The following is a 24,086-nucleotide window of genomic DNA, read 5'->3' on the forward strand; positions in this document are numbered from 1 at the left end:
TGTAGCAAAAGATTTAATCAGTCTGTAATTTAAGCACTTTAATTTTCTTTCTGTATTTTAATAAGACATGCTAATGATGGTGATTTATTACATTAAAGAAAAAATAATTTAAATATTTACTGATTTGTGTTTCTTTCCTTTCATAACCATGCAACTATCTGGTGTAGCTGGTATGTTAAAATCCTATCAGTTGAGTCACTGTAAAACAACACAAGAGCAATAAGTTAGACTCAAGAAATTGTAAATGAAAAGGTACAAATGTCAATTCACAGTATATTTTTACTCTATAATCCACTGCTAACATTTAGAAAGGTGACTTCTCAAGTATTACCTACATTTTGTAAGTTTGTCTATGACAGTTTAATGCATGTTAAAAGTCCCTAGAAAAGCTCTGCTGTTCTTACTGAGGAAATACAAACTCTCTGAAGTTACAGTTTTTCATTCCTCTGCTTTTCTACCACAGTCTGACAAGTCTAGCTGGAAAGTGTGACAGTGAAGGCAGTGTCAGCAGGAGAAAAGAAAAATGATGGTGACAACAAATCCATGAAAAGGAAATTGGTGCTGTGTTATGGACGGCTCCACCATACTTTTATCTCAGGGCATTGGCAGCAATAGCTATATTAGCAAAGTAAAACAGAGTCTTTTTGTTGGTATGGCTTCCTTCCTTGGCAGAATAAACATTATTTGTAAAGCAAATCTTGAGGAGGGCTTCCACTGAGGAGGCGGCAGGAGGAGGCAAGTTAAAACAGCTGCACTGATCAACCCTTTACAGTGGTATGTCCTCCAGCGTCTCAGTCACTGACCCTGCAGCTTCATATCATACTTGGTTAAAAACCAAAGTTGTTAATGGAAATTCTCTTCAATATTAAGGGAATCTGCATTTAACACTGATCATCAAAGGTTAGTGGATTAAATAACACTTAACACCTTGCACCTCTTTTTCCCCCTTTCACTTCTGCTCTTTCATACACACACTGAGTGTACAGCAATAGCTACATCATCTGGAGACTTTGAACCATCTCAAATATCCCATGGGAGCATGTCAGGAAGGGCTTCTTACAAAACTGGTGAAAAGTGACTTGTATTTCATTAACACTACAAGCTATACCTGGCTGTAGACTGGGGGAAATACCAGTGACTTTGGGACAAGGTAAAATAGTTTTTGTGTTTTAAGGGATTAATAATGTATATAAGGATAATGGTTGAAAGAGGAGCACTAGTATGTAGTGATAGACACACATAAACGTTTTGCTGGATCACAGGAATTTAGCCAGAGATGTCTGTAAGTGCATGTCCTCAATGTCAATCAGTTATTTTTCAGAGGGTTTACAATTTTCCCTATGAAGAGGATGGTGCGGGTGTATTTATCCAGAATCACCAGGAGAAAGGGCCTGTTGAATCTGACTCGAGGCGGCTGAGGAAAATCACCAGATCTCCAGGTAATATCCTTCACTGTGGCCCCCGCTGCTTCAGTGCCATTCTCGTGAACATTCAGCATGGCTCTGTGGATCACCTGCAAGGACACAAAGCAAAACGGCTTCCAACTGACAACCCAGCAAGAAGACTGCAGCCTGCCACCCTCCTTGTTCTTGCCAAATGGAGCCCTCGCAAGGGCAAGACCTGGCAGCACCAGCCTCTGGGAAGGTCATCACCAGCCGTTCCTCTTCCCACTGTAGCAGCAGCAGCCATCAGACCACTCCTGCTAGCCCTCTTTGCTGCGTGTGCAGTGACTAACCCTCAAGGAGCAGAGAGCCAAAGAGCACTCAAGATAACTGATGGCATGAAACCCTGGAAGCAAACCTGGTAATTTAGCCTAGACTTAGTTTTGCCTTTGGCAACTTCATGTATTATTGTGAATTTACCCTATCATCTAGCTGAAAAAAATAACTCTGAGAGCACTAGAAGGGCAGGAATAACAGCCTTTTGCCCTCTGCAGGCAGAATTAGAGGAGATTTTACCAAAGCTAATGTGCTACCTTTAGATAATTTTGTCTAATAGCCAAAAGAGCATTTAATTATATGTATGCCTTCTTCCTCGACCTCGAACCATGTATGTATAAGCCCTTGTAAGCATGTTTGGCTTCAGGTTTAGGAAAGACAGGGCTTGCTTTGCCTCCAGACTGGCATATGTTGGTTGAGTGATACTGCAAAGAGGCTGGGATAAGCTTTTCATGTTCCTGGGAAAAGACAAATACTGTGGTTGCCGTGTTTCATGGGCTGACTTACTTTTGAAACCATCAGTCCAGACTCCCCAGTAATCCCTGACAGATCCGCTTGTGGGGTGAATAGATCAATCATACCCACTTGTCTGACTATCTTTTTCACATCATAGGTACCAGAAATAGAAAATTTTGGAATGTGCAGATGTATTTTTCTGTAACAAATAAAACAAATAGGGACAAATTGTCATCTAGGTAACACTCCTCAATGGCATCAATATAGTGACACTTCACATTTATTTTTCTAAATGTTAAAAGTCTGCTCTCAGGGTTCACATAGCACTTCTGATCAGGTTAGCTATCTAATGAGGAGTGATGGAGCAGGATGAGCCCATGTTACCCTCTGTCTCCAGGGTGGGGTTCAAGGAGTGGGGTGGAAGACACAACTATACCAACTCTGTGGCAAACAGAGCTACTACTGCCAAGTAACATATTTTTTTCTCCAAAAGATAATAGCTAGCTGTCCTAAGGCTGTTTGTATATACACAGGGCCTGGGCCACCACAGAAATAGCTGCAGTAAAGCTGAATATAGAAAATTTTCTCTTTTAAATACAATGCCCTTAACACCCTAACACCCAATAGCTACTCCACTGTGGTTTCACAATGTCTGTATGAAACAAGGATCTGTTAACTTCATCATGGTGCTAAGCAATTTGTGATTGAGCCAGGAACTTAACTTGAGATGTATCCCAAATTCAATGCCCTATTTGTTCACTACCCATGTCTCTTTTCAATTTTCCAAGAAAAGGCAAGTCCTGCACAGAGAGGGACCATTAAGTGAACAGAGTTCAGCAAAATTTTACCTGGCCTTTAATGTTTTTTCTTGGTGAAATAAACACTACTAATCTACAACATGGTCACCTCTCACCTTAGCAAAAACACTTACCGTTCTTGGAGGAACTTTTGCCATTTAGATACAGTCTTTTTCAAGAGAGCATCTTCCACCTGCTTCATCTTCCCTTCATCAGGCAAAATAAATAATGCTGCGGCATTTCCATTGTAAGGTATCTGAACCAGCCAACAGGACAGCTCTTCATCAAAGTAAGTTCTGTAGTAACCCTTCCGGTACATCATGTCAACTTTTACAGATGTCTTTGGATCCACAAAAAAATCCTCCTTTTTTGTATATGAAGTACTGAAAGGTTTCTCCCAATGGGCTTATGACAAAAAGAAAAATAATTCAGTGGTATACAAGTAGGAATGGTCATGGTGAACAAAAGAGGATGTAGTGCCACAGCCTTCCTTTGATTAGAGCAAGTATCTTTTTGAAGTTACTGCATCCTCAGGTATTACAGCATTGCAGCGCTTTTTTTTTATTATTATTTTTTTATTTTATTTCAGGTGCTTAAAGAAAATTACAGACAAATACTGAAAACACCATTTCTCAATAGAGAATGTCTATAATCACATTAAAGAATTTGCCAAACTCAACAAAGATATTTGTTAAAAAACCCGGTCTTTCGCTCAACCAAGTGAGAACACATTTATACCGACAACAGATATACATGTGATTATAGCAATATTTTCTAGATACTGAACATGGTATCCTCCATTTAAAATATTTAAACTATAGTTTCTTTCTCTTAAGTTTTTATTCCCTGCAATAAGCATCTAAGTTACAGCCTTGGCACCCTTTGATATTTCTTACCTTTAAAGAAGACATAGTTAACAAGAATGATTGCAGTGAGAGGATCAAGATTTTCCACTAGCTTAACAATTTTCCCATTTGTCTTTTCCTCAATATAATTGTTGATCTGATTCTCAGCGCCAGAGGAGTTGTTAAAGTCAGTAGAAAAGACTTCAGATTCATAAAAGCTTTTGACATCATCCAAGAACTTCTGTAGTGGTTTTAGCGTCTCTTCTATAAAAAGGGCATTACCCAGGCTCAGCTGGAGCTCGCTGTCTGAGCGGTTCAGCATGTGGAGGAGTTGGCAAAAACCTTCATGTATTTCCTGCTCCTGAATCTTTTTCAGGTCAAAGGCAAGCCCTTCCAGAATCTGTGTCAGTGTCGCTGACTTAGCACCAAGTGCCAGCATTGCAAAGGAAGCAGAGATGCTTATGGGTGAAAAGAAAATATTTTGATCGGTTGCTTCAGATGTGACCAGCTTGTAAAATGAAAATGCAAAGTCAGCATTGCTGGAAGCTAGTTTGACAAAGGTTTTGTTCTTAACTGAATAAACTCCTTCCCCATGAGAGCTGCGTCCTGGGTAGCGTGCCCCTTTAGGACCATCCTGCTTATTGCGGTACTGAGGATGCTGATGACACTGGGAAACAGTATACAAACCAGCCAGCAATAAACACAAGGAGAAGATGGGCTTCATTTTCCTTATAACTGTTTCTGGAAAAGAGATAGACATACAAAACATGGCATGGAAATTAATTTCTTCGGGCTGTGTTCTCCAGCCAAGTAAAATGAGGCCCTCAGAGCACACCTGTTCTCCAAAATCCCACACTTCTATATTTTGCATTCCTAATGGATGCCAGTGATCCTCAGAAGGAATATGCCTCCTGATACACTATTTGTATAACCAAGTACTCTCAAAAGAAGTAATTTTGACCATATAAACTTTTAAAAAATAGGGTCGGACTGAATCTTTTAAAATTTGCAAATAACTGGAAGCTTATTGCCTTTTCTCCAGAAGAAGTAGAAGTTGATTTTGTACTCAGTACTTCAGGGTGGATACTGCAGCCCTGCTAGTCTTCCTCAATTCATCAAGTAATTAAAGAATTAAATTTGAATTAAACAAATATGTGATATAAACACAGACCATACTATATAGGACCAAAATTACAAAATACTTTTACAGTTTCTTCAGAGTTGGGTTTTGTTGTATCTTCAAACTTCTTCAAAGTTGGATCCAAATATTGGATCACTGTGGTAGCAAGATCTATAAGCATCTCTATCGTTTCCAAAACAAATTTTCAGTTAATTATGTGAAGTATCTTCACTAGCAGCCAGTTCTTGCTGGCTTTTGGCATGTTTGGGGGTTTTTTTGTTTGTTTGTTTGTTTTTGTTTGTGGGGTTTTTTTTTGCATAACACGTATATCCTTCTGCTTACATGTGAAAAGGCAACAACATAATCCCCCAAAATGAAATGTCCAAACAATCCAAGGGAAAACTAAGAGGGTACTTACAGTGCTACAAAAAGGATCTTGCTGCGTCCATCTGGCCTTGTCTGCTCATTCTTCTCTTCAGTACCATTGAACAGGATTAAGCAGAGCACACTCGTTAATCATTAATTAGTTCAAATAAAAATTACCAGTGAGGATGCACAGCAAGCAGTAGTAACACTAGATGTTCTGGACAGTTTGTCCAACCCAGACACAAGCTAAAGGGGCTGGGTGCTGGGGCTGTGGGTGAGAGGGAGTGGAGCCGGGACTGTATCTCCTACTGCTTCCATTTTTGCAGGTTGACATGAGAAGCCTGCTGCTGTGGGTGGTTGCCAGGAGAGCCATAGCCATATCCTTTGCGACTGGAGCTGAATGCTGTGACTTCACGTGAAGGCTACTCCTTGCCTGGGTCTGGCCATGGGGACAAAGCCACCAGCACAGCTCACCAGGGAGCACAGCCTCCCTGCCAGACCATCCTCTTAGCTTGGTCCTGGGTGACCAATAAATGGGACGGGGACACTGCCAGTGTCATAACCTCTCTGTCAGGATTTCAAAACAGGGTTTGGATTTAGAAAGTCCTTCTGAATTACTGTATACCTCAGTCACAACCTTTGACACCACATTTAATGGTTTTGGGGCTTTTCTTAAGGGGAGCAGACTCTATGTGATTGGTGAACGGTCTCTACCACTCTTGTGAGAAATTTCTGGTCAATACAGCTGCTCACTCATTGCTGACCATCACCTGTGGCTGAGTATTTGGGGAGCTGGTGAAGAGGGTTCCCCTGTTTTTTTAGAAAATACACAAACCCACCACTGCTGAGAAAGAACACTCACACTGGACAGTTCCAGAGACCGGCTACAAAGAGAGACATGTGGTCATTTTTTTTCCTCAGGTTAGTCTTCTGTATAACATGTAACTGAAATGGACCCCAGCAGTACACAAAAGCAGGCTGCCAATTTGCCTTTCATCTAGTGCTAAAGGCGGCATGCTGGTGCCACTGGATGACATTCAGAGCTGAATATCATATAGGGACAGATGACTCAAGGACAAACTAAGGCAGGAAAAGATATTTTTAACCCATCAGGTTGCAGGACTCCTTTCCATTGTGTAAGATGGTTTTGTCATTCCACTTAGCAGTTATAATATCATTCCCATAATGTAGGTGTGAAATATGCAGTCTTCATCCTGTTGATTCCATGTTGCCAGAACACCCCGAGAGGCTGATGGCAGCCTGTGTGGGTAATATCCATAATCCATCAATCACTGAACCATTGCCCAGTAACTACAGGGTGGATTATGAACTGTCAAAAAGCAACCAGCAATGCCCTAGCCAGCAACTAAGCCCCATAGAGCTGCTTGCTCCCCCCCCACCCCAAGTGGGATGGAGGACAGAATCGGAAGAGTAAAAGTGAGAAAACTCATGGACTGAGAGATAAAGACAGTTTAACAAGTAAAGCAAAAGCCATGCATGCAAGCGAAGTAAAATATATTTACCACTTCCCATGGGCAGGCAGGTGTTCAGCCATCTCCAGGGAAGCAGGGCTCTGTCATGTGTAACTGTTCTTTGGGAATACAAATGCCATAACTCTGAAAACGTCCCCCCCCTCCCTTCTTCTTCCCCCCACTTTATATGCTGAGCATGACATCATATGGTATGGGATGTCCCTTTAGTCAGTTGGGGCCAGCTGCCCCCCCTCCCAGCTTCTAGTGCACCCCCAGCCTGCTCACTGCTGGGGTGCTGCGAGAAGCAGAAAAGGCCTTGGCTCTGGGTAAGCACTGCTCAGTGGTAACAAAAACATCACTGTGTTATCAGCATTGTTTCCAGCACAAGCCCAAAACATAGCCCCATACTAGCTACTATGAAGAAAATTAACTCTGTCCCAGGCAAAACCAGCACAAGAACCAACCTAGAAGATGCTTCTAATTTTCCATTAACTCTAGCCTCCATTTTAACTTAAATTTTCCATCAGGGAACCCAGATGTACCCATTCCTTCATGCAAGTTTTGCTTCATCTGTCTTCAAGAAATTAATTCTTCGTGTACAAACCTTGATAATTGAATTTTAAATGTAAAAGTTGAGGAAAAGTGAACACAAGATGTATTGTAATCCAAAAGGATTTTGTCATGTGGATGTGGCCTGCTCATGTGTTTGCTTTGTTACTTACTGCTAAACCATGCACAGAAGAGCATTATCTGGCAGATGTTCTTATAAAACACAAACTTCAAAAGCAATACAGTGTAAATAATGAAGATACTAATATTTTTTTTGGACTGCATTGGTGAAGAATTTCACCATCTTCTCAGAAAAGAGCATTAGTATAGATGAAAGCCTGTGCCAGGAGGGAGAACTATGGTAATATATAGCAAGGAGCAGTGGCCCCGTGACCAGGTCAACACATCCGTCCCTCTCAGCAAGCTCCCAAGCATATGGCTCCCGAGCAGGAGCCCCCACCTATGTCAGGTGTCTAAATGTCCCACACGAGGTGTTCAACACCTCTGAACAGGAGCACACTGTACTGGTGGGGAGCTGCAGGTAGGAGTCTGAAGGAAATACTGGAAATGTAACTGCACCTTCTTCCCCTCGGTCTCAAACCAAGGCTCTAGTCCCATGCTTGTCTCACACGGCTGCATAGTCAAGCAGCAAAACAGGGAAGGGCACACTACTGTCTTTTTGAACTCAGCATTAGTAATTTTTTGCTTACTAACCTAGTGACTGGAGCATTTGATCACTTCGTCTGGATACAAGCCCCTCAAGTCTTACAAACTCTTCTACCTGCAATAACCATACCCCAGTCATCCACCTGGCAGAGGAACAGCTCATCTTCAGGATGCAAGAGGCTGATGAGAAAGTGAAGGGAGAAACAATTCCCAGCCTTCCTTCTGACGATCTTCTGCCTAAAAATGGAACAAAATATAAAAACTACTTATGTGAGATGTGTAGATAATTGTGTGTGTTTTCATCTACATGTGAAAGACATAATTTTTGTGTATGTAAATAAACACACACCTATAGTTATTCATGGTCCTGGGGGAAGATCAACTCACATCATGTGTTAATCTAATAACACAGGCACAAGCCTGGGAGATAGGAAACACAGGTTTCCCCTCAAGGGTAATTCAAACAGAAGAAGAAACAAAGGCCCTAGGAACTGTTTTTTAATGTGATACCTGATTGCACAAGATGTGCAAGTGTTATTAGTTCTAGTCATATGAGTAGTGTGTAAGTAGTTGCGCTAAAGATAATCATTATCTTTGCTAAATCAGAACCTGTGGCAATAATTAATGCATTATGATTTGAGTTGAAAAAAAACTGAATAAATGCTAGCTCAAATTAATTGTGATGTTCCGATAACATAACAATGACTTCAAAACACTTTTAAGAGCTTTAAAGAATTGCACATTTACTAGATTTTATTTACATTTGTTTTAAACCAATTTTTGCTAAAAGCTAGTAAAAATGAGATGTTTTCCATCCTGATATGAAATGATGTAAAAATATTGTAAGTTTATTTCCCAAGATTTTGATGAAAAACCTGAAAATTACTGTCAAGTGTAAATAAAAGGGAAAAAAACCCAGTATATTAAAAGTAAGGCAATTAAGTAAGTAGATTAGGCTGTAAATACCCAGGCTGAAAGACATTAACTCTTTCAGAGAATCTGTCATCAGAACAGAATATACCCTTAGTTGTCATTATTTTATTTTTAGTTAGATGTATATTATTATTTTATTTTTAGTTAGATGCATATTACCTCCAGCAACCTGTAGTGAGGTAGAAACTTCTCTCTTTCCTGATCTTGAAGAATTATGATGGGTTAGTATCCAGCCTCTCTATAAGCAAACTATCCCATTATCAACTTCAGCAGTATCCAACTAACTAGCCTGAAGAAATTAATGAGATTAGTATTCTGATACTACCTCTCTGTTGTGGTCTAATGCAGATTAAGAGCACAACATCAGCACACGGTACTAATTCACAACACATACAAATTTTTCACAGGACAAACATTCCAAACTTTCACGAACTATTTTTTTTTTCCAAACTGCACTCCTAGAAAAAAAGACAAAATCCTTAAAACTGACTCAGAAGAAACACAGTGGGCACACACTACGCTCTACTACAGTAAAACAGAGCAGAATATCTATCAAACTCCTCTGCAAGCAGTGGAGTTAATAAAGCCTAGTTTACTAAGGATCTGTGGCTTTCCTCACCACAATAACCACAGCTTTACTCCACACCCTCCAGGATGACTCCAGCCAAGCAGGAGAGCAGGGCTGGGGCAAGGGCTAAGACTACAGCTAGGGCTGCAACCAGACTGGGAGGAGCTGGAGCTGGAGCTGGAGCTGCTGCAGCAGCTTGGGCTCCCTGCCACTAGCTCACTGCCTGCTGCAATCAGCAGAATTTAAAGCATCTGAGTCCTGCCTGCCTTCCCCACAGCAGACACAAACTTGGATTTCACTGATTTTCATAAAGTAGCATAATGGTTTTTCAACCTCCTACCTCTTTGTTAAGCCTGATTGAAATTTGCTAATAAGCTGCAGTGTTATGGAGGGTAGCTAAGAGAAAACAAGTGGCTACAAACATGAAAATTTGATGCTGTTTCCTTTGGAAACCAAGAAGGTTGTTTTATTTTCTTTGCGTGTGAGGTTATATGAGTCACATTTACTCAGTTTTCACAGTTCATGTGACTCCATTTCTCAGTAGCTATCATGAATACTTTCATTATCCTTACATATACTTATAAAAATATTATATATTACCTTTTAATAATTATGTATCTCCATTTATATCATCATTAACTTTTATGTCCTCTCTGGGAAGAGCTTGTAGTAAGTGTGACACTTGGTGTAGTGATTTAGCCATATAAGATGGATGAAGAGTAGGTTTGGTAAATGCTAAAACTGTTTTATAATGTTATATAACCAGAGTCAATGTTCCAGATCACCATATATTTCAGCTGGTATTCTCTGTCATTCATTAATAGGTAACATTGAAGGAGAGAACTTTAAAAATCAATTTCTAAAAGCATAACACTCCTGAATCTAGTTACTTGATAAAACCTACCAAAGAACTGTGATAAAATTGGTTTGAGCAAATATTCAGTTAGCAAATCCAGCACATTAATGTAAATGCACGGGATATAAAAGATGTTTGCTTAGATGAAGTAAGAGTGACTGTGAAGCACTGTGATCTAGAATCCACCTCGGTAAAGCAGACAGGCTATACCTTCATATAGAATCGATCTGGAGCAGAGCAGCTCAGCAGTCCTTCAAACTCAAATTATTGTCTGATTCTGAGTGACAGACTTTGAGCCTTAAGCTAGTGTCCTGCAGAAGCACTTTGGAAAGGGTTTTCCAAGTGTGGACAGTGAATTACAGAACTGGAAAATAATGAAATTATGTGTCTTTGACCCATTGTTCATTGTATGCTTTGGACTGAAAGTCATCTGCTTACCAAAGTAAAGCAGCTGACCTAAGTTTCCACTGCTTTACACTCAGTACAAAACCTACACTTATGGATAGATAGCACTAAGCATTAAATTTGCCTATGCAGAAATATATTTCTAAGATAGAAAGCACCTGTCTATTTTATTAGATTTATTTCAGGCTAGTGCCTGTGTAATGGAAGAAGGACACAACACATAGCTTTTGCAGCCCATAATAGAGAGTCTGTCCACTGCACCTGGGTAAACACAGGTCTTTTCCAACCTTTCCTATTATATTAGCTCACCTCTTCCCTCGATATGAAAAGCCTGAGGTTGGCAGTGCAAGAGATGTTTGAGAGTTCAAAAACTTTTATTCATTCTCCTTGGGCTGGGGCTGAACACTCCCTCCAGAAAGTGCTCTCAGCCCAGTTCTGTTGCACAGGGGAGCACCAGGAGGAGATGCATGAGGAACAAGTTCAAGTTCCTTCACTCTCCATCATCTTCACAGGTTTTAAGCTCAAAAATCAATCTCTTCTTCCCTGTGTCACAAAAAGTGTCTACACTCTACTGAAAGATGCACATAGGGTGGAGGAATCCCCTTACTCTCTCCTGTAAGTTCTTGTTCCCAGACCCTTCCTCACTGCCAGTCCAGCCCCAACCAGATGCCCTGCCTTTGCACCCAAATCCTGCTCTTCCTCACTCCACCAGTGATCTGGGCTCCCAGAGATAAGGATTCCTTAGTAGTGGTTAGTCTTGTGAAATACATAACAGACAAAACATGAAATGGAAAACCAAAATATTGAATATCCACCCAGGAAGCTTATGGTTTGTAAGCTGCATTGTGAATGAAGACATGCCTTTAAAAAATGCCATATTGATCATCTGGAATTTGTCTACATCAGGAACACATGAGGAACAAGTACTGGGCTGTTAGACCTTTGGGATTGCAGGGTCACTCTGCAATGTGCCACTCCACATACACTGTCTGCTGTGTGCAGAACCACCTCTTTTACTGGCTTTGAACCTGGCTCCTACATGCTTCATGTGATGGTCTATAGCTCTGGCATTAGATGTAGTAACGGTGAACATTATCTCCATTCACCCAATCTGTGTCACAAATCTTTTCCTTCTTTATGCCCCCTTAGTTGTCCCTTTTCCAGGCTGAAGATTTGTCACCTCAAACAGGAGGTGTTCCAGACTTTGATTAAGATTACTACATTTTTCTAAAGATTTTCCAGTTCTCATTTATCCTTTCTGTTACTATAGGACCAGAATTAAATGTTCTAATCCATGTGTGGATGATCCAGAGATTTAGACAGTGGCACAGTGTTCCTATGTGATTTGCCTTTTTTTCTTTCCCAGTAATTTCTAATCTTTAATTTATGTCCTTCCCCACTACTAAGCTGATCTGTATGTGGACTACCTACCATAACACCAAACCCTTAATCCTGAGTGACAGCAATCTGTGCAAGTACAGTATTTCACCAGACCTGCAGCTAAAACTTAACAAGATCAAAATCCCCACTGACACTGTAACAGCAAGCTAGAAAGCTACTGTTCTTTTTTGGTTTCAAAATCAGACAGAATTTGCCATGTCCATTCCTTGATTTTACCAGAAGATGGTGGCACAGGGCTCCTTTTCCTATAATCCCCGAACTTGAGGCTCCATACTTGCAGTTCTACCTGCAGAAAGCAGCATAGCAGAATCACACTAAAAGCTCAGGTTCTTACAAGGATCTTACTAATCATAATTGGAATACTGAAACTATAAAGTTTTACTAGCAGAATTTGCCCTACAGACCTTTTTCTCTTTGTGTAAAGGAACCCTTCTTTTGCAAACAACTTTTAGACTGACAAGTTCACCAGAGAATAAAAGTTCTTATTTTGCAATGAAGTTGTCTACACAGAGAAACCTCTTGGCACTAGTGTTCAAGTTTAAATCGATGCCTTACACTATTAATCATTCTGTTGCAGGCATGGCCTTACACAAGCACTAAGAAAATCCCTTATGTAGATATTTTTGAGTTACACTTGAAATTTTCTGCTCTGAAAGCCAGATAGAAAGTCTTAGGGCTAAACTTTGCAAAGGTTTATAATTTGTTATTATTTAGTAGATTAATATTTTTGGCCACACTGAAGAAGCAGAAGGCAAATAAGCAATAAAATGAAATTTATGATATAATTCTTTTGCTCATATACTTTTTCTTAAAAAAGTCTTTGGTGCTGTAAGCTTTTGGGATGTTGAGGATTCTGACAGGTCACCAAGATGGTTTAATGCAACAATTCTCTTCTGTGTTTCAATGAAGGCAAAAGAAGATACTGTGATTTGCCTCTACCCTCTGTGGCTGACAGACAGGTCAGCACAGTCCCATTCCTGTCAATGACTTACATTGACATGCCTCCACAAGACACTTCAGTATCATCTAGACTGTACCTATACAGGCTTCCTATAATGATTGCTGCACCATCTTTCCCACTCTGCCAGCCTAGAAGTGGCTAGAAGTGCTGGAACGTATCTGTTTCTATTTGATGCCTCTTCTCAGTCACCCTTGATGCTACTGTGAATATGTCAAGACTATGACACACAGCGCAATGACAGGCATGGGCATGAGGTAGTAATTTCTGGCTGGGGCAACTGAGGCCCAAAAGGTCTTAAAATTTCACCCGTAAGATTTACCAAAGAGGTAGAACTCAGACACAAAAGATAGAAGATATAGGAACAGAAAAGATATTCAAGTTGTACATTCTACTATCCGTTCCTTGAATATGTGAGATATGGTATGACTTTTATGATGGCTAAAGAATCTGCATCTGTGTGAACAGCATACCTAAATGAGGTCTAGACATATGTTCTCTTTGCTTTCATATGCATTTTAAGACCCACTTTTCATTATCTCTTTCATCTCCTCTGTGCACAGATGTTTTCTCTTGCTCTGAGATTCTTTCCTGGCTGCAACCAAAGTTCTTATGATGACTACAGCACTTCTGAATGATCTTACTCTGTGTTGCTTTTTCTTTTCAAACGTTTTCCTTCAGCAGAGCATCTTCCATGTGGTCTGTTTCCTACATGAGACATAGCAAACAATATAGCAACTTTTCCTTAATAAGGTATTTGCACAAGTCAGGCGAAGTCTTCTGCAGACCTTCTGTAGTATCACATTGCTGTTAACAGAAGTTTTCCAACCACAAAGGATACGTTCTTGTTTAGTAAAGTAATAAATCATAAGTATTCTGTTTCCAGATGGCTTATGGAAAAGAAACTGAGTGCAATAAAAAATAAGAGAAATAAAGACTGATCTGTATAAAACAGGCTAATTCAACTGTAAAAAATTAATCTCCAGGGGTTGGATTGAACTGAAAAGCTACTTTTATCATGGAAATTCTCTTTTGCAAGAAGTCAGCAAAGTCATTTGCAGCAACATCAGTGCCGAGCTGAGTTTGTGTAACCAGGGTATTAGTCATACTCAAGGACATCTACATGAAATGAACGAATTACAGTTTTCTTTAAAACTCTTAGTCTGAGGAAAGCACGATTACCAAGTTATTTAAAAATGTATTCTGTATTATACCTGGGACTGGGAACAAAATAAAGGATATTTCCAGATCAGTCTTTGCTGGCTAACAGTTTGAAGGGAATGGATGATATCATACATGTTATCAGTTTAAATCTAATGAGAGCAGCCCCACGTGGGTAAGGGCAGAGGTGCACTACCCAACAGGGAACATTGGATGGATGGATAAGATTCAGAGGATATGTCACAGGACTCATACATAGCCCATGGTGGTCTTCATGCTCTTGAGAATTTGCACTGCTAGCTCCCACTGAGGTGAATATTTAGTTTTCAATGAAACATTCGCATCTAAAAATGTTTGTCTTTCTCTTGCACTTTTTTTCTGCTGGGAAAACTTATGCCTCTGTTTTGAAGACAAGACTTGAATGCTGGATTAGTGAGTAACACTGCTATGAGGTTTTTTTATACCTCCAAAAACTACATAGACTCATGTCAAAGATGAGCTGGGTTATGAGGCACTGACTGCCTTGTAGTTGCCATACAGGTACTCCTGGTTCTCAGAATCCACAGTCAAAATCCACCCTGCCCAGCAACTATCATAATCATTTGGTTTTTAAGAGCTCAGTGATTCTCTGCTTGAAATGAGTGTGAGTACAGCGAAAAAGCCTGCTGCTTTTGTTGTACTGAATCTACTGGAACAATTAGAATAGGGTTGGCTTTACATATGAGTCAATTCCCATGTGCTTGAAATAGTGGCAGTGATCAAGGGCTGAACAGATGACATAGCTGTGGGGAGAGAGCTGGTGTGCCCATTCAAGGCCAAGTTCTTCAGATACCAGGGTTGAGGTATCTGGAGTTAGCTCCCCACTCTCTTCTACTTCCCCAAAACTCCTTTGAACGAAGCATAGCAAACAGATATATTTTTTTTTCCCTGCCAGTTTTCTGTCAGGTCAGTGAATTGAATGGACTCACAGAAGGATTCAGCAAATGTCAGAGCTCATGCAAGGTACCTCCTGGGAGTTTGTTGAGACTAGGGAAGTGTAGATGAGGAATCTCTTCTTTTTATGTCAGTAACCTATGAGATCAGCTCCCCCTTTCTTGTGAAACGGCAGCATAAGACTACTCATCTGTACCTTAACTCTGTACCTGAGAATATGCGGTTACAGCTTTGGGCTTGTAATTTGCCACTCAAATTGCATAGCTGGGAATAAGCAAGTCCAGAGTACTGGCAGCATATGAATAGCAGGGCTTATGTGGGCAGCTGGTGTTTCTGTGATTATCTGATTCCTTTGTGCCTTTTGGCATTGAGTCAGCTCCTTTCTTTACTGATGAAAGGTAAAATGCATTGGACACATGCTGCATTAGCCCTGCAGTCCTACCACTTCACGGTTTGTGATGACATACTACATGGACTCTGCCATGGGGCTAAGCAAACAGAGCTTAACTGATAGAAGCTATCCCGTCAGCAAACAGAGTCCCAGGGGACCATAAACAAGGTCAGACAGAACAAACTTACTGTCTCCCACATGGCTCAGAGGCTGCCATGGGATGTCTGGCCCTCAGGTCCCTGGGACACAGCTAGGCTGCCTTTCAGGGACCCAGCCCAGTGGCTCCATCTTCCTTCACAGGGTTCTCAGCTGAGATACACTCTCTTTAGGTAAGTCGTTTTCCTCAGAGCTTCCTGTAAACATGTCAGGTCAGGGCTAATAGACCCACAGCGAGTCATTTATCTTGGATGTTTTTGATAGGGGGCCATGTGCTCCACTGTGAGCTGTATTAGCCCATTCTGCTGATTGTAACTGCAGTAAGTGAGGTGGACAACACTTAATAGGGCATAAAGAATCTCCAGTTCTCTTTCAGGGCTTAGTTTGGATCCAGCTGTCCCACAGACTGATTGAATGCATGTGTGGGATTAAGCTATCCTAATCAGGTCTGGTTTTGTTGTAGTGGAAGGTTGAAGGGTGTTAATAAAATCACCTACAGATGAATGAAAGACACCATAAAATACATGTGTTTACCACAGGTAGAATGAATACCCAGTCCCTAAATGAAAATTTTAGATTATGTCTGTCAGAATCCTTCCTTTCCTTCTCTACCATTTATACAACTAGATAGCATGAAGAGGAATGTTCCCTGTCACACATTAAGACAGACAAAAGCAACAAGACCAAATGATGCAAGGCAGACTAATGCAATTAGATTTTCTTGGAATTAGAACAAAATACCCCCTCTCTCCACAAAAACTTTGCAGAATTATCCAGTTCCTAAAGAACATAATCAGGACTATGCTGAGAGTAGCATCAGCGAGATACGTTCAGTCTCCAGGCTCTATGAATTTCCATACTGTGAACTATAGGCATTTCTGTGTCTTTCACAATTGTTTCCTGTCCTCCCCACATCCTCCCCTTCCAGAGAGATTTGGGATGATCCCTCTTCCCACTCCAGGTCCCTGCCAGAGCTCAGGACAACCTGCTGGTCTAAAGCGTGAAGTTCCTCAACTGAAGGGCAACTGTAGTGATGCCCCACATCTTGGTAGATACCTCCCAAACCTGTGCAGCATTCAAAGGCGTCCTGTTTGATACTTTTGCCAGGAGCAGTCACTCCTCACACTCCAGTGTGAAAACTCCCAGTGCAGCTCTCCTCCTGTAGTTTCTTGCCTCCACTCTCAAAAGCAAAGGCCCGGGAGGTAGATGGGACAGGGAGTTGCTTCATGTGCTATTTCCTAAAGCCTCTGCTCTGTCTTAGCAACGGTGAGATTTTTACTAACATTTCCCTTTAGCAACAGGCTGAGAACCTGTTTTTCTGCACCCCACTCTGATAAAAATCTCACCATGCTGCCTTCTAATCAGTACCAGTACACAAATTTATCAGGGTGGGATCTCACTGGAGCTGCTCCCAGCTCTTGTCAAGTTTGTACAGCCACCACAGAGCAGGCTGCCTCACACCACAGCAAGTTATCATTGATCTCAACTCCGTAAAACCCGCTGCTTTGCACAGAGGCATGGTATTTCCCGGTCCACTGAGTGATGGTATCTTGCCCCAGCAGAAGCAATAGCTCAGGGCTTCCACTGAGCTCTTGCTACTTGGAGCAAAGGGACTCATCCAAGGCAGCAGTCTCCAAGTCCCCCTGAGTCAGAAGCATAGCCCTTTGTACACTAAACCCATGGTGCAAGCACTGATTGGTCTCAATAAACCACCTTTGTGCAGGGTGGACCAAGTTTGGTAAAACAGGTCAGATGGCCAGAGAGGTGTCAAGGGTGGGGAGCTTGTTTGTTGATTTGGGGCTTGCATCACCTTTGCAGCGCTCACAGTGCGTTGCCAGGACCACTGTAGAAATTAGCATTATTTCAGGACCATCATCTTCCCAAAGAGAGGGACTAAACTCCTCTTGCATAAAGTTTATCCAGGGTCAATACACAATGGCCCGAGTCAAAGCAGTGCAGTGAGAAAGCAGCCTTCAAAGCAGGAGTCAGCCTCTCCTGGAGGCAGCAGCTGTGCAATAAAGGGTTTGCTATAGAGTTCAGCGAGGCTGAGCCCTGAGCCCCAGTGCTCCACTGCAGTGAGAGTGGGTGATCTGCAGGCACACAACAGCAAGGTAGTGTTTATGTATTTCTTGAAAACAGGCTTTACCTAAGCAGGAACATAAGGAGAGAATATAAAGAATAGCCATCTCTATATGAGAAAAGTTGGACTCATTTAACAGCCTTTAGAACATATTTTACAGACATCCTGCTTGTTAATAAGTGACTGAAAGCTTTTGTTGATTTTAAGATATTTATAGAATGATAGCAAGAGGCTGGAGTCAGTCCTTAAGTGATGGATTTAAATGATAATGTTTATTTTATTCATTGGCTATAGCAATAACTCATGGATGAAATTGTCATAGGACAATTCTTTGACAGTTTATTCCTAATATCACTGTCTCAATGTTTTTTGCTGACCTTGTGGACTGCAAAAAGGGACTTACAGTGAGTGCTACAGCAGAATAAGTCTATTGCCTCAGGGATTTTCTCTCTGTCAATGTTTTTTTAAGATGTCCTAGGCAAAGAGTTGGAACATGTGAGAAAGAACAGGTTGGTTGAAGGCAAACCACAGTGGCCTAGGCAGCAAAGAGCTGTGTAAGGAAGAAAGGACACTGCAGGGACCAGCTCAGGTGAATACTGATCATTGTCAGGTCCTGGAGAAGAGGTAATAGAATTGCAAGGGACTTGTTACCTGTTGGGATAAAGCTTTTGGTGAATAACCCGCAATGGAAAGCAGTCTGAACAAAACCACTTAGCAGAGAGAATTCACTTATAAAAATAACAGCAGACTTTAGAAAAAACTGTCTTCCAAGGAAAATTGGGGAAATGTACTAATAACTCAAATTACTGATCTGGGGAAAATATTACATTTAAAAACTGTCAGTTGTTCAGGTTTTGCTACCATTTTTTTGCTTATTAATTTGATATTGAAATTCCTCATTTACTTCTGAATATCCCTCAATCATAGACTAGTTAGTAGCACTAACTAGCCCACAACTGCAAACACGGTACCCATCATAACTCATACCGAATACCAATATGCCAAATAATTCAGCAATTACTTCTCAGTAGGATTGACAATTTTCCCGATGAAAAGTGTGGTGCTGGTTTCTTTGTCAGAAATCAAGATAATGAAGGGCCTGTTGAATTTGATGGTAACAGGAGGATGGAAAACTTTGTTAAGGATTATGGCTGTGCTTCCTGCAGCCTCAGTTCCTGCCTCATCAACTTCCACCAGGGCCTTGTGAATTGCCTGCAGAGAAAAGGAACAAATGCTGTGGTTTATATATGGGACAGCAAGCAGGAGGTGAAGATAAACTCTCTGCTTAGGGAATATTTAGGAAAAGAAAAGAGTGACAAAATCCAGTGGACTGAACTTTCTTGTATGGTAAATCTCCAATAGCCTGCAACAGGAGTGTTTTCCATGTCAGGACTGAATGGGGAGGACCAAAAATAAAAATAGACCCACTGTAAATGCAGCCTCACCAGTGCTGAGTAGAGTAGGATAATGTCCATGCACTACCTGATTTATTTCTTTAAGTGGTTTGGACCTCTGTTAGCAACACTTTCTCTGTTGTTTCAAGGCTAATGGAAGACCGCTGTTTACATGCTAATACAGTGGCAGTATTTGGCAAGTTTGCCTCATGAAATTGTACCTTAAACTGACATGGTGAAATTCTACCACTGCAAACTGGAAGTTTCCTGGAAATTTTGAAGATTATTAAAAAATTAGGTACTAATCAACACAAGTATCATAATATACTCCTCATTTATAATCTACCTGATGCAATCTCATGTAAACTATCATATGCCAGTGTCAAGAAATCATTTAAAATCTTGTCCAGCTTTTCCACACACTCAATATCCAGCCTTTTATTAAGCAATATTAAAATAATACAAAAGTGGGACAGCAGACCTTCTCTGTAGAAAAGCACAATTACTAAGCAAGCCGCTACCTGTCCTTGTGAGTTTCACTCATAACTTCAGTAGGACAAGGAGGGAAAGAAAGCCTTTAAAAACCCTGGATATATTTGATCAAAGCAACCAGCCACCACCCCCTCACCAGCTCTGCTCACTTACCTGTGAAACCTGAAGATTACAGCTGCCACTAATTCCAGACAGATCAGCATCACTAGAGAATACGTCAGTAATGCCCATTTCCTTGAACAGGTTTTTAACATCGTAAGACCCACTAACAGAAAACTTTGGTAACTGCAGAACTAATCTCCTGTTAAACAAAGCAAATGGAAGAGCAGTGAAGCATTGCAGCCTTGTTTCAGCCAGGAGGCTCAAAGTATGCAATTCAGTGACACCAGAAAGCATTCTTTTGATTGCCAATTTGTTTGATGGTGGCATTCATATTCCCTGAGCAATTTTGATGGCCAGAGAGATGTGTCATCTTCTTGTGCCTACATTCTCTCTTTGGTTTTGGAAAAAGAAACTGATGTCTTCATTGCCAGTCTTTCATCCCACTGCCTCATAGCAGCTAGCAGAGTTTTGTGACTGGAGGGCTACAAAGAGTAAGCAGACCAATTGTAGAAAGGCTAGAAGAAGGGAAAAGGAGGATAAACTCTAAGACATGGTGAAATTAATTATGTTAGCACTATGAAATAAGAGGTATGGTAGCCAAAAGGTAGCCAAGCAAGTCTTGAGGCAGTTGTTACAATGCTGTGTCCCCTTCTGTCAGGTCAGAGAGCCTGCCATTGCTTATCACTTATGCCTTGCTCTGATTCATCTTGGGAATAACTTAAAGCCCTGCTTTATGAAATCAGGGCATTATATTCAGGAGGCAGCAATGTGAAATTAATGGTTTCTTTTAAAAATAGTAAGTAGTAATATAGTAATCCATCTACCTAGAGTTACCTGGTCACAAGTTTGCTATCCCATTTACACACAGTTTCCTTGGAGAGAGCATCTTCCACTTGCTTCATCTTTCCATTATCAGGCAGAATGAACAATGTTCGTGCAGTGCCCTGGTAGGGCAGCTCTATCACCTCACAAGAGAGATCCTGGTCGTAGTAACTTTCATAGTTACCTTCTTGCTGCATCATGTTGACTCTAACTGATGCATTTGTGTTCAGAAAAAAATCGTCCTCATATGTACGCAAAGGATCAAAAGACTTTTGCCAGGCAGCTAATGGGGGAAAAGAGAAGATGTTGCACTCAAGCATATGAAGATCATAAAAATCACTGATATAAATGAGACCAATTTAAATGTAGGATGCTGGAGGTCTGTTTATGGGAGAAGAGGATCACTAAATGACTTCAGTCTCCTGCATAACACACAATAAACATTTTAGCTGTGTGGTAAGTTCAGCATAGTTAGTGTAAGTCATCTTGCTGAAAAACAGCCAGACAAAGGTTGGTGAGGACCAAATGAGAGACTCCTGCTTTTATTGTAGCCATATGTTCCCATCACTTGTGCCTTTTATGTCATTTAAATTCAACCACTTAAACATTCAGCTACAGGATCTTTTATACCTTTCCTGTTAGGCCGCACCCAATGCAAGATGGCTGCAATCAGCTTGGTGAGAAATCTTCAGGAGAATAAAGGATCATAGAATCATAGAATCATTTAGGTTGGAAAAGACCTTTTATAATCATTGGGTCCAACTGTTAACCTAACACTGCCAAGTCCACCATTAAACCATGTCCCTAAACGCCACGACTACACCTCTTTTAAATACCTCCAGGGATGGTAACTCAACCACTTCACTGGGCAGCCTGTTCCAGTGCTTGATGACCCTTTTGATGAAGAAATTTTTCCTAATATCCAATCTAAATCTCCCCTGGTGCAACTTAAGGCTGTTTCCTCTTGGCCTATCGTTTGTTACTCTGGAGAATAGACCAACACCCACCTTGCTACAACCTCCTTTCAGGTAGTTGTAGAGAGCCATCAGGCAGTTGTTGTAAAGAGTGATCCTAACATTCAAGCACGGCTGCAGAAGCGCAAAGCCCTCAAAATGCTTTGTCCCAAGTTTTCATGCAGCGTACCTAAGTAGATCTACCATAATACTGGGGACCCTGGAAGTGGAAGGATGTTAGTCCATTAAGTTTGGCCGGCACATACAGTCAGCATAGGGATCTTGGAAACACCTTTAGTCATTATGCCCTCAGACCAGCAAGACTGCACACAGTGGGTCCCTGTCTATGAGGCAGTCCACCAGAGTGGGACTTCTCTGTCCACAGCTTTCAGGCAAACTGTGCCAAAATCAAGCAATCACTATTTCTCAGCAATCAGATACTCTGCTTTTGGCCAGATCTAATCTTTACTTTGACAGTCCTCCACAGTTTAGCTCTTTCCTAAAGAGTCACTCTGCTAATAAATAAACAAGAGTCATCTACAATTTTCGGTTTGCATCCAAATAATCTACTGGAATATTACATTAAATATCTTACCCTTAAAATAAATGTAGTTAACAAGAACCAGTGCAGTACTTGGATCAAGATGACCAATTAATTCAGGAATTTTCCCCTTGGTTTTCTCCTTTACATATGTATTGATTTGCTTCTTAGCTTCTTGTGGTTTATGGAAATTGCTAGAAAAAAAATCTGCATCATAAAATTGTTTGGTATTTTGTAAAAATGTCTCCTGTGGTTCATACCCGATAGCTGTAAAAAGGGCATTCCCTATATTTAATGTGATGTTAGCATCAGTACAATTCAGCACTGCTAAAACTTTATGGAAACTTTCATGTATAGCATGGATGCGAGTCTCAGTCAGATTGTCAAAGCCCAGTCCTTCAAAAATCTGAGAAAGGGTGGTTGACTTAGCACCAAGAGCCAGTATGGCAAAGGCAGTGGAGATGCTCATGGGAGAAAAGAAAACATTTTTATCAGCTTCTTTTGATATAACCTGCTTGTAAAATCTAAATACAAAATCTGCGTAGTTAGTGCCTTGCTTGTCACAGTAATGCGCTAATAAACTTTCTCTTCCAGTGCGCAGATTAGTATTTTTGACTTCATGGCAAATGTCTTCATGGTGGCAATGGGTTACAGCACAAAGAACAGCAAGGAGTAAACACAGGCACAGGAGATACTTCATCTTCTTTTCAAATTATTCTGTCACAAAATAAACAGTCATTAGATGAGCAGATGGTAATGATGAGCTTGGTAGTAAGAAATAATGAATAGTTTGTTAGCATAAATAGTACACAGTGCAACTGTAATGATCTAATGTACATAGTATATTTAAAGTGCCCATGGACAAAAACCGTCATTAATAAATTCAACCAAATTGTAAATTAAAATGTCAGACATAATAAAACCATAATATTCCATTGTAACTGCTCTGAAAAGGCAATTCTATTCTTCATTAGCAATGCAAGTGTAGAGCTAAAGTCCATAATAATCTCTATTAACAATTATCTTCCCTGGATCATTGTTTCCTATAAGCTACATCTAAACAAATGAATTACCCTGAGCTAAAACAGAGTGTGAGTTTCAAAGGCATCAAATACTCCACTACCTGCCCAAATGCAGTTTGCTAAATGTGAGGAAATTTGAGGCAACTCACTTCTCGTTGGAAATGGGATAAATTCCCTTGCTTTCATCAGGGCAGCAGCACGTGGACAGACAGCTATCCAGTGCTTGTTAAATTCACTGCCCTGTTTACTTCACGGTTACACTCTTACGGCCAGTCTTTGACCACAGCTGATAAATGATGGATAAAAGTCATCTACATAAACTTCAAGGCAAAATTCAAGGCAAAAGCCTGGAGCATCCTGTGCCATGGCAGCAGGGCACTCAAAAGTGGGCATGAAGACACATGGGAAGAAGCGGGTTTGCACCCGCATGTTTGGTGCATGTTTGGAATGAAGGGACCCTCCTTTTGGGGGGCTGCAACAAGTGTTTGTAATTTGTTAAATGGTGGTTTGCCCCTCACCATCCCCACACGGCATGGGTGGCTCCCTCTAGAGACACAGGAAGGACCTGAGTCCAAAAGGAAAAGAAGAGCACAGATCCCATTTGGAAATCAAAGAACACTCAGATTAATCCCCTTGGAGACAAGAAGTTTCTTCGTTATGCTTGTTCTCCTGATGCTGACATGGTATACTTCACATGAGCCTCCCACCCGCCACAGGAGCAGGAATAAGTCTCTTGTTTGCTGAATTCAATTCCCTGCTATTCTGGGGAGACATCTCATATAAACCTTCTTCAGAAATATAACAAGTATCTATGAAAGTAATCTTTGGGCCCTTGCAGCTTCTACCTGAAAACATTTCTAGAACTTTTCTACTGCTATGGCTCCTCTTATTCTGGGTTCCAGACAACACAGCCTGTTTGTATCCTTCTG

General features: G+C 40.9%; 2 protein-coding genes and 1 long non-coding RNA gene across 4 annotated transcripts in view; 1 reads left to right on the forward strand and 2 right to left on the reverse strand.

The window, feature by feature from the left end:
* Positions 1-261: 261 nt before the first annotated feature.
* On the reverse strand, positions 262-5,471 carry LOC130153085 (alpha-1-antitrypsin-like). 2 transcript variants are annotated; one of them, XM_056347528.1, is made up of 5 exons: positions 5,355-5,471; positions 3,868-4,557; positions 3,106-3,376; positions 2,226-2,373; positions 262-1,513 (listed from the first exon to the last, which is right to left on the reverse strand). In XM_056347528.1, exons 2-5 carry the CDS (start codon positions 4,538-4,540, stop codon positions 1,307-1,309), a joined length of 1,299 nt encoding a protein of 432 aa, XP_056203503.1. In that variant the 5' UTR covers positions 4,541-4,557; positions 5,355-5,471; the 3' UTR covers positions 262-1,306. The 2 variants fall into 2 exon arrangements, with proteins under 2 accessions (XP_056203503.1, XP_056203502.1); XM_056347527.1 differs by lacking the exon at positions 5,355-5,471 and having other exon boundaries at positions 3,868-4,702.
* LOC130153093 (uncharacterized) lies at positions 1,520-8,352 on the forward strand. Its single transcript, XR_008823215.1, has 2 exons — positions 1,520-1,803; positions 5,629-8,352. It is a non-coding gene; the product is annotated as an uncharacterized LOC130153093 (long non-coding RNA).
* A 9,729-nt stretch (positions 8,353-18,081) lies between these two features.
* Positions 18,082-24,086, reverse strand: part of LOC130152427 (serpin A3-5-like) — a 28,600-nt gene continuing 22,595 nt past the window's right edge. Inside the window, exons 5-8 of the mRNA XM_056345972.1 lie at positions 22,190-22,847; positions 20,654-20,924; positions 19,871-20,018; positions 18,082-19,043 (exon numbers count right to left, since the gene is read on the reverse strand). Coding sequence (XP_056201947.1) covers positions 18,849-19,043; positions 19,871-20,018; positions 20,654-20,924; positions 22,190-22,847 — 1,272 coding nt within the window. The 3' untranslated portion in view covers positions 18,082-18,848. The remainder of the gene's footprint in view (positions 19,044-19,870; positions 20,019-20,653; positions 20,925-22,189; positions 22,848-24,086) is intronic.

This window comes from Falco biarmicus, chromosome 7 (genome assembly GCF_023638135.1).
Source record: "Falco biarmicus isolate bFalBia1 chromosome 7, bFalBia1.pri, whole genome shotgun sequence".
Taxonomy (NCBI): domain Eukaryota; kingdom Metazoa; phylum Chordata; class Aves; order Falconiformes; family Falconidae; genus Falco; species Falco biarmicus.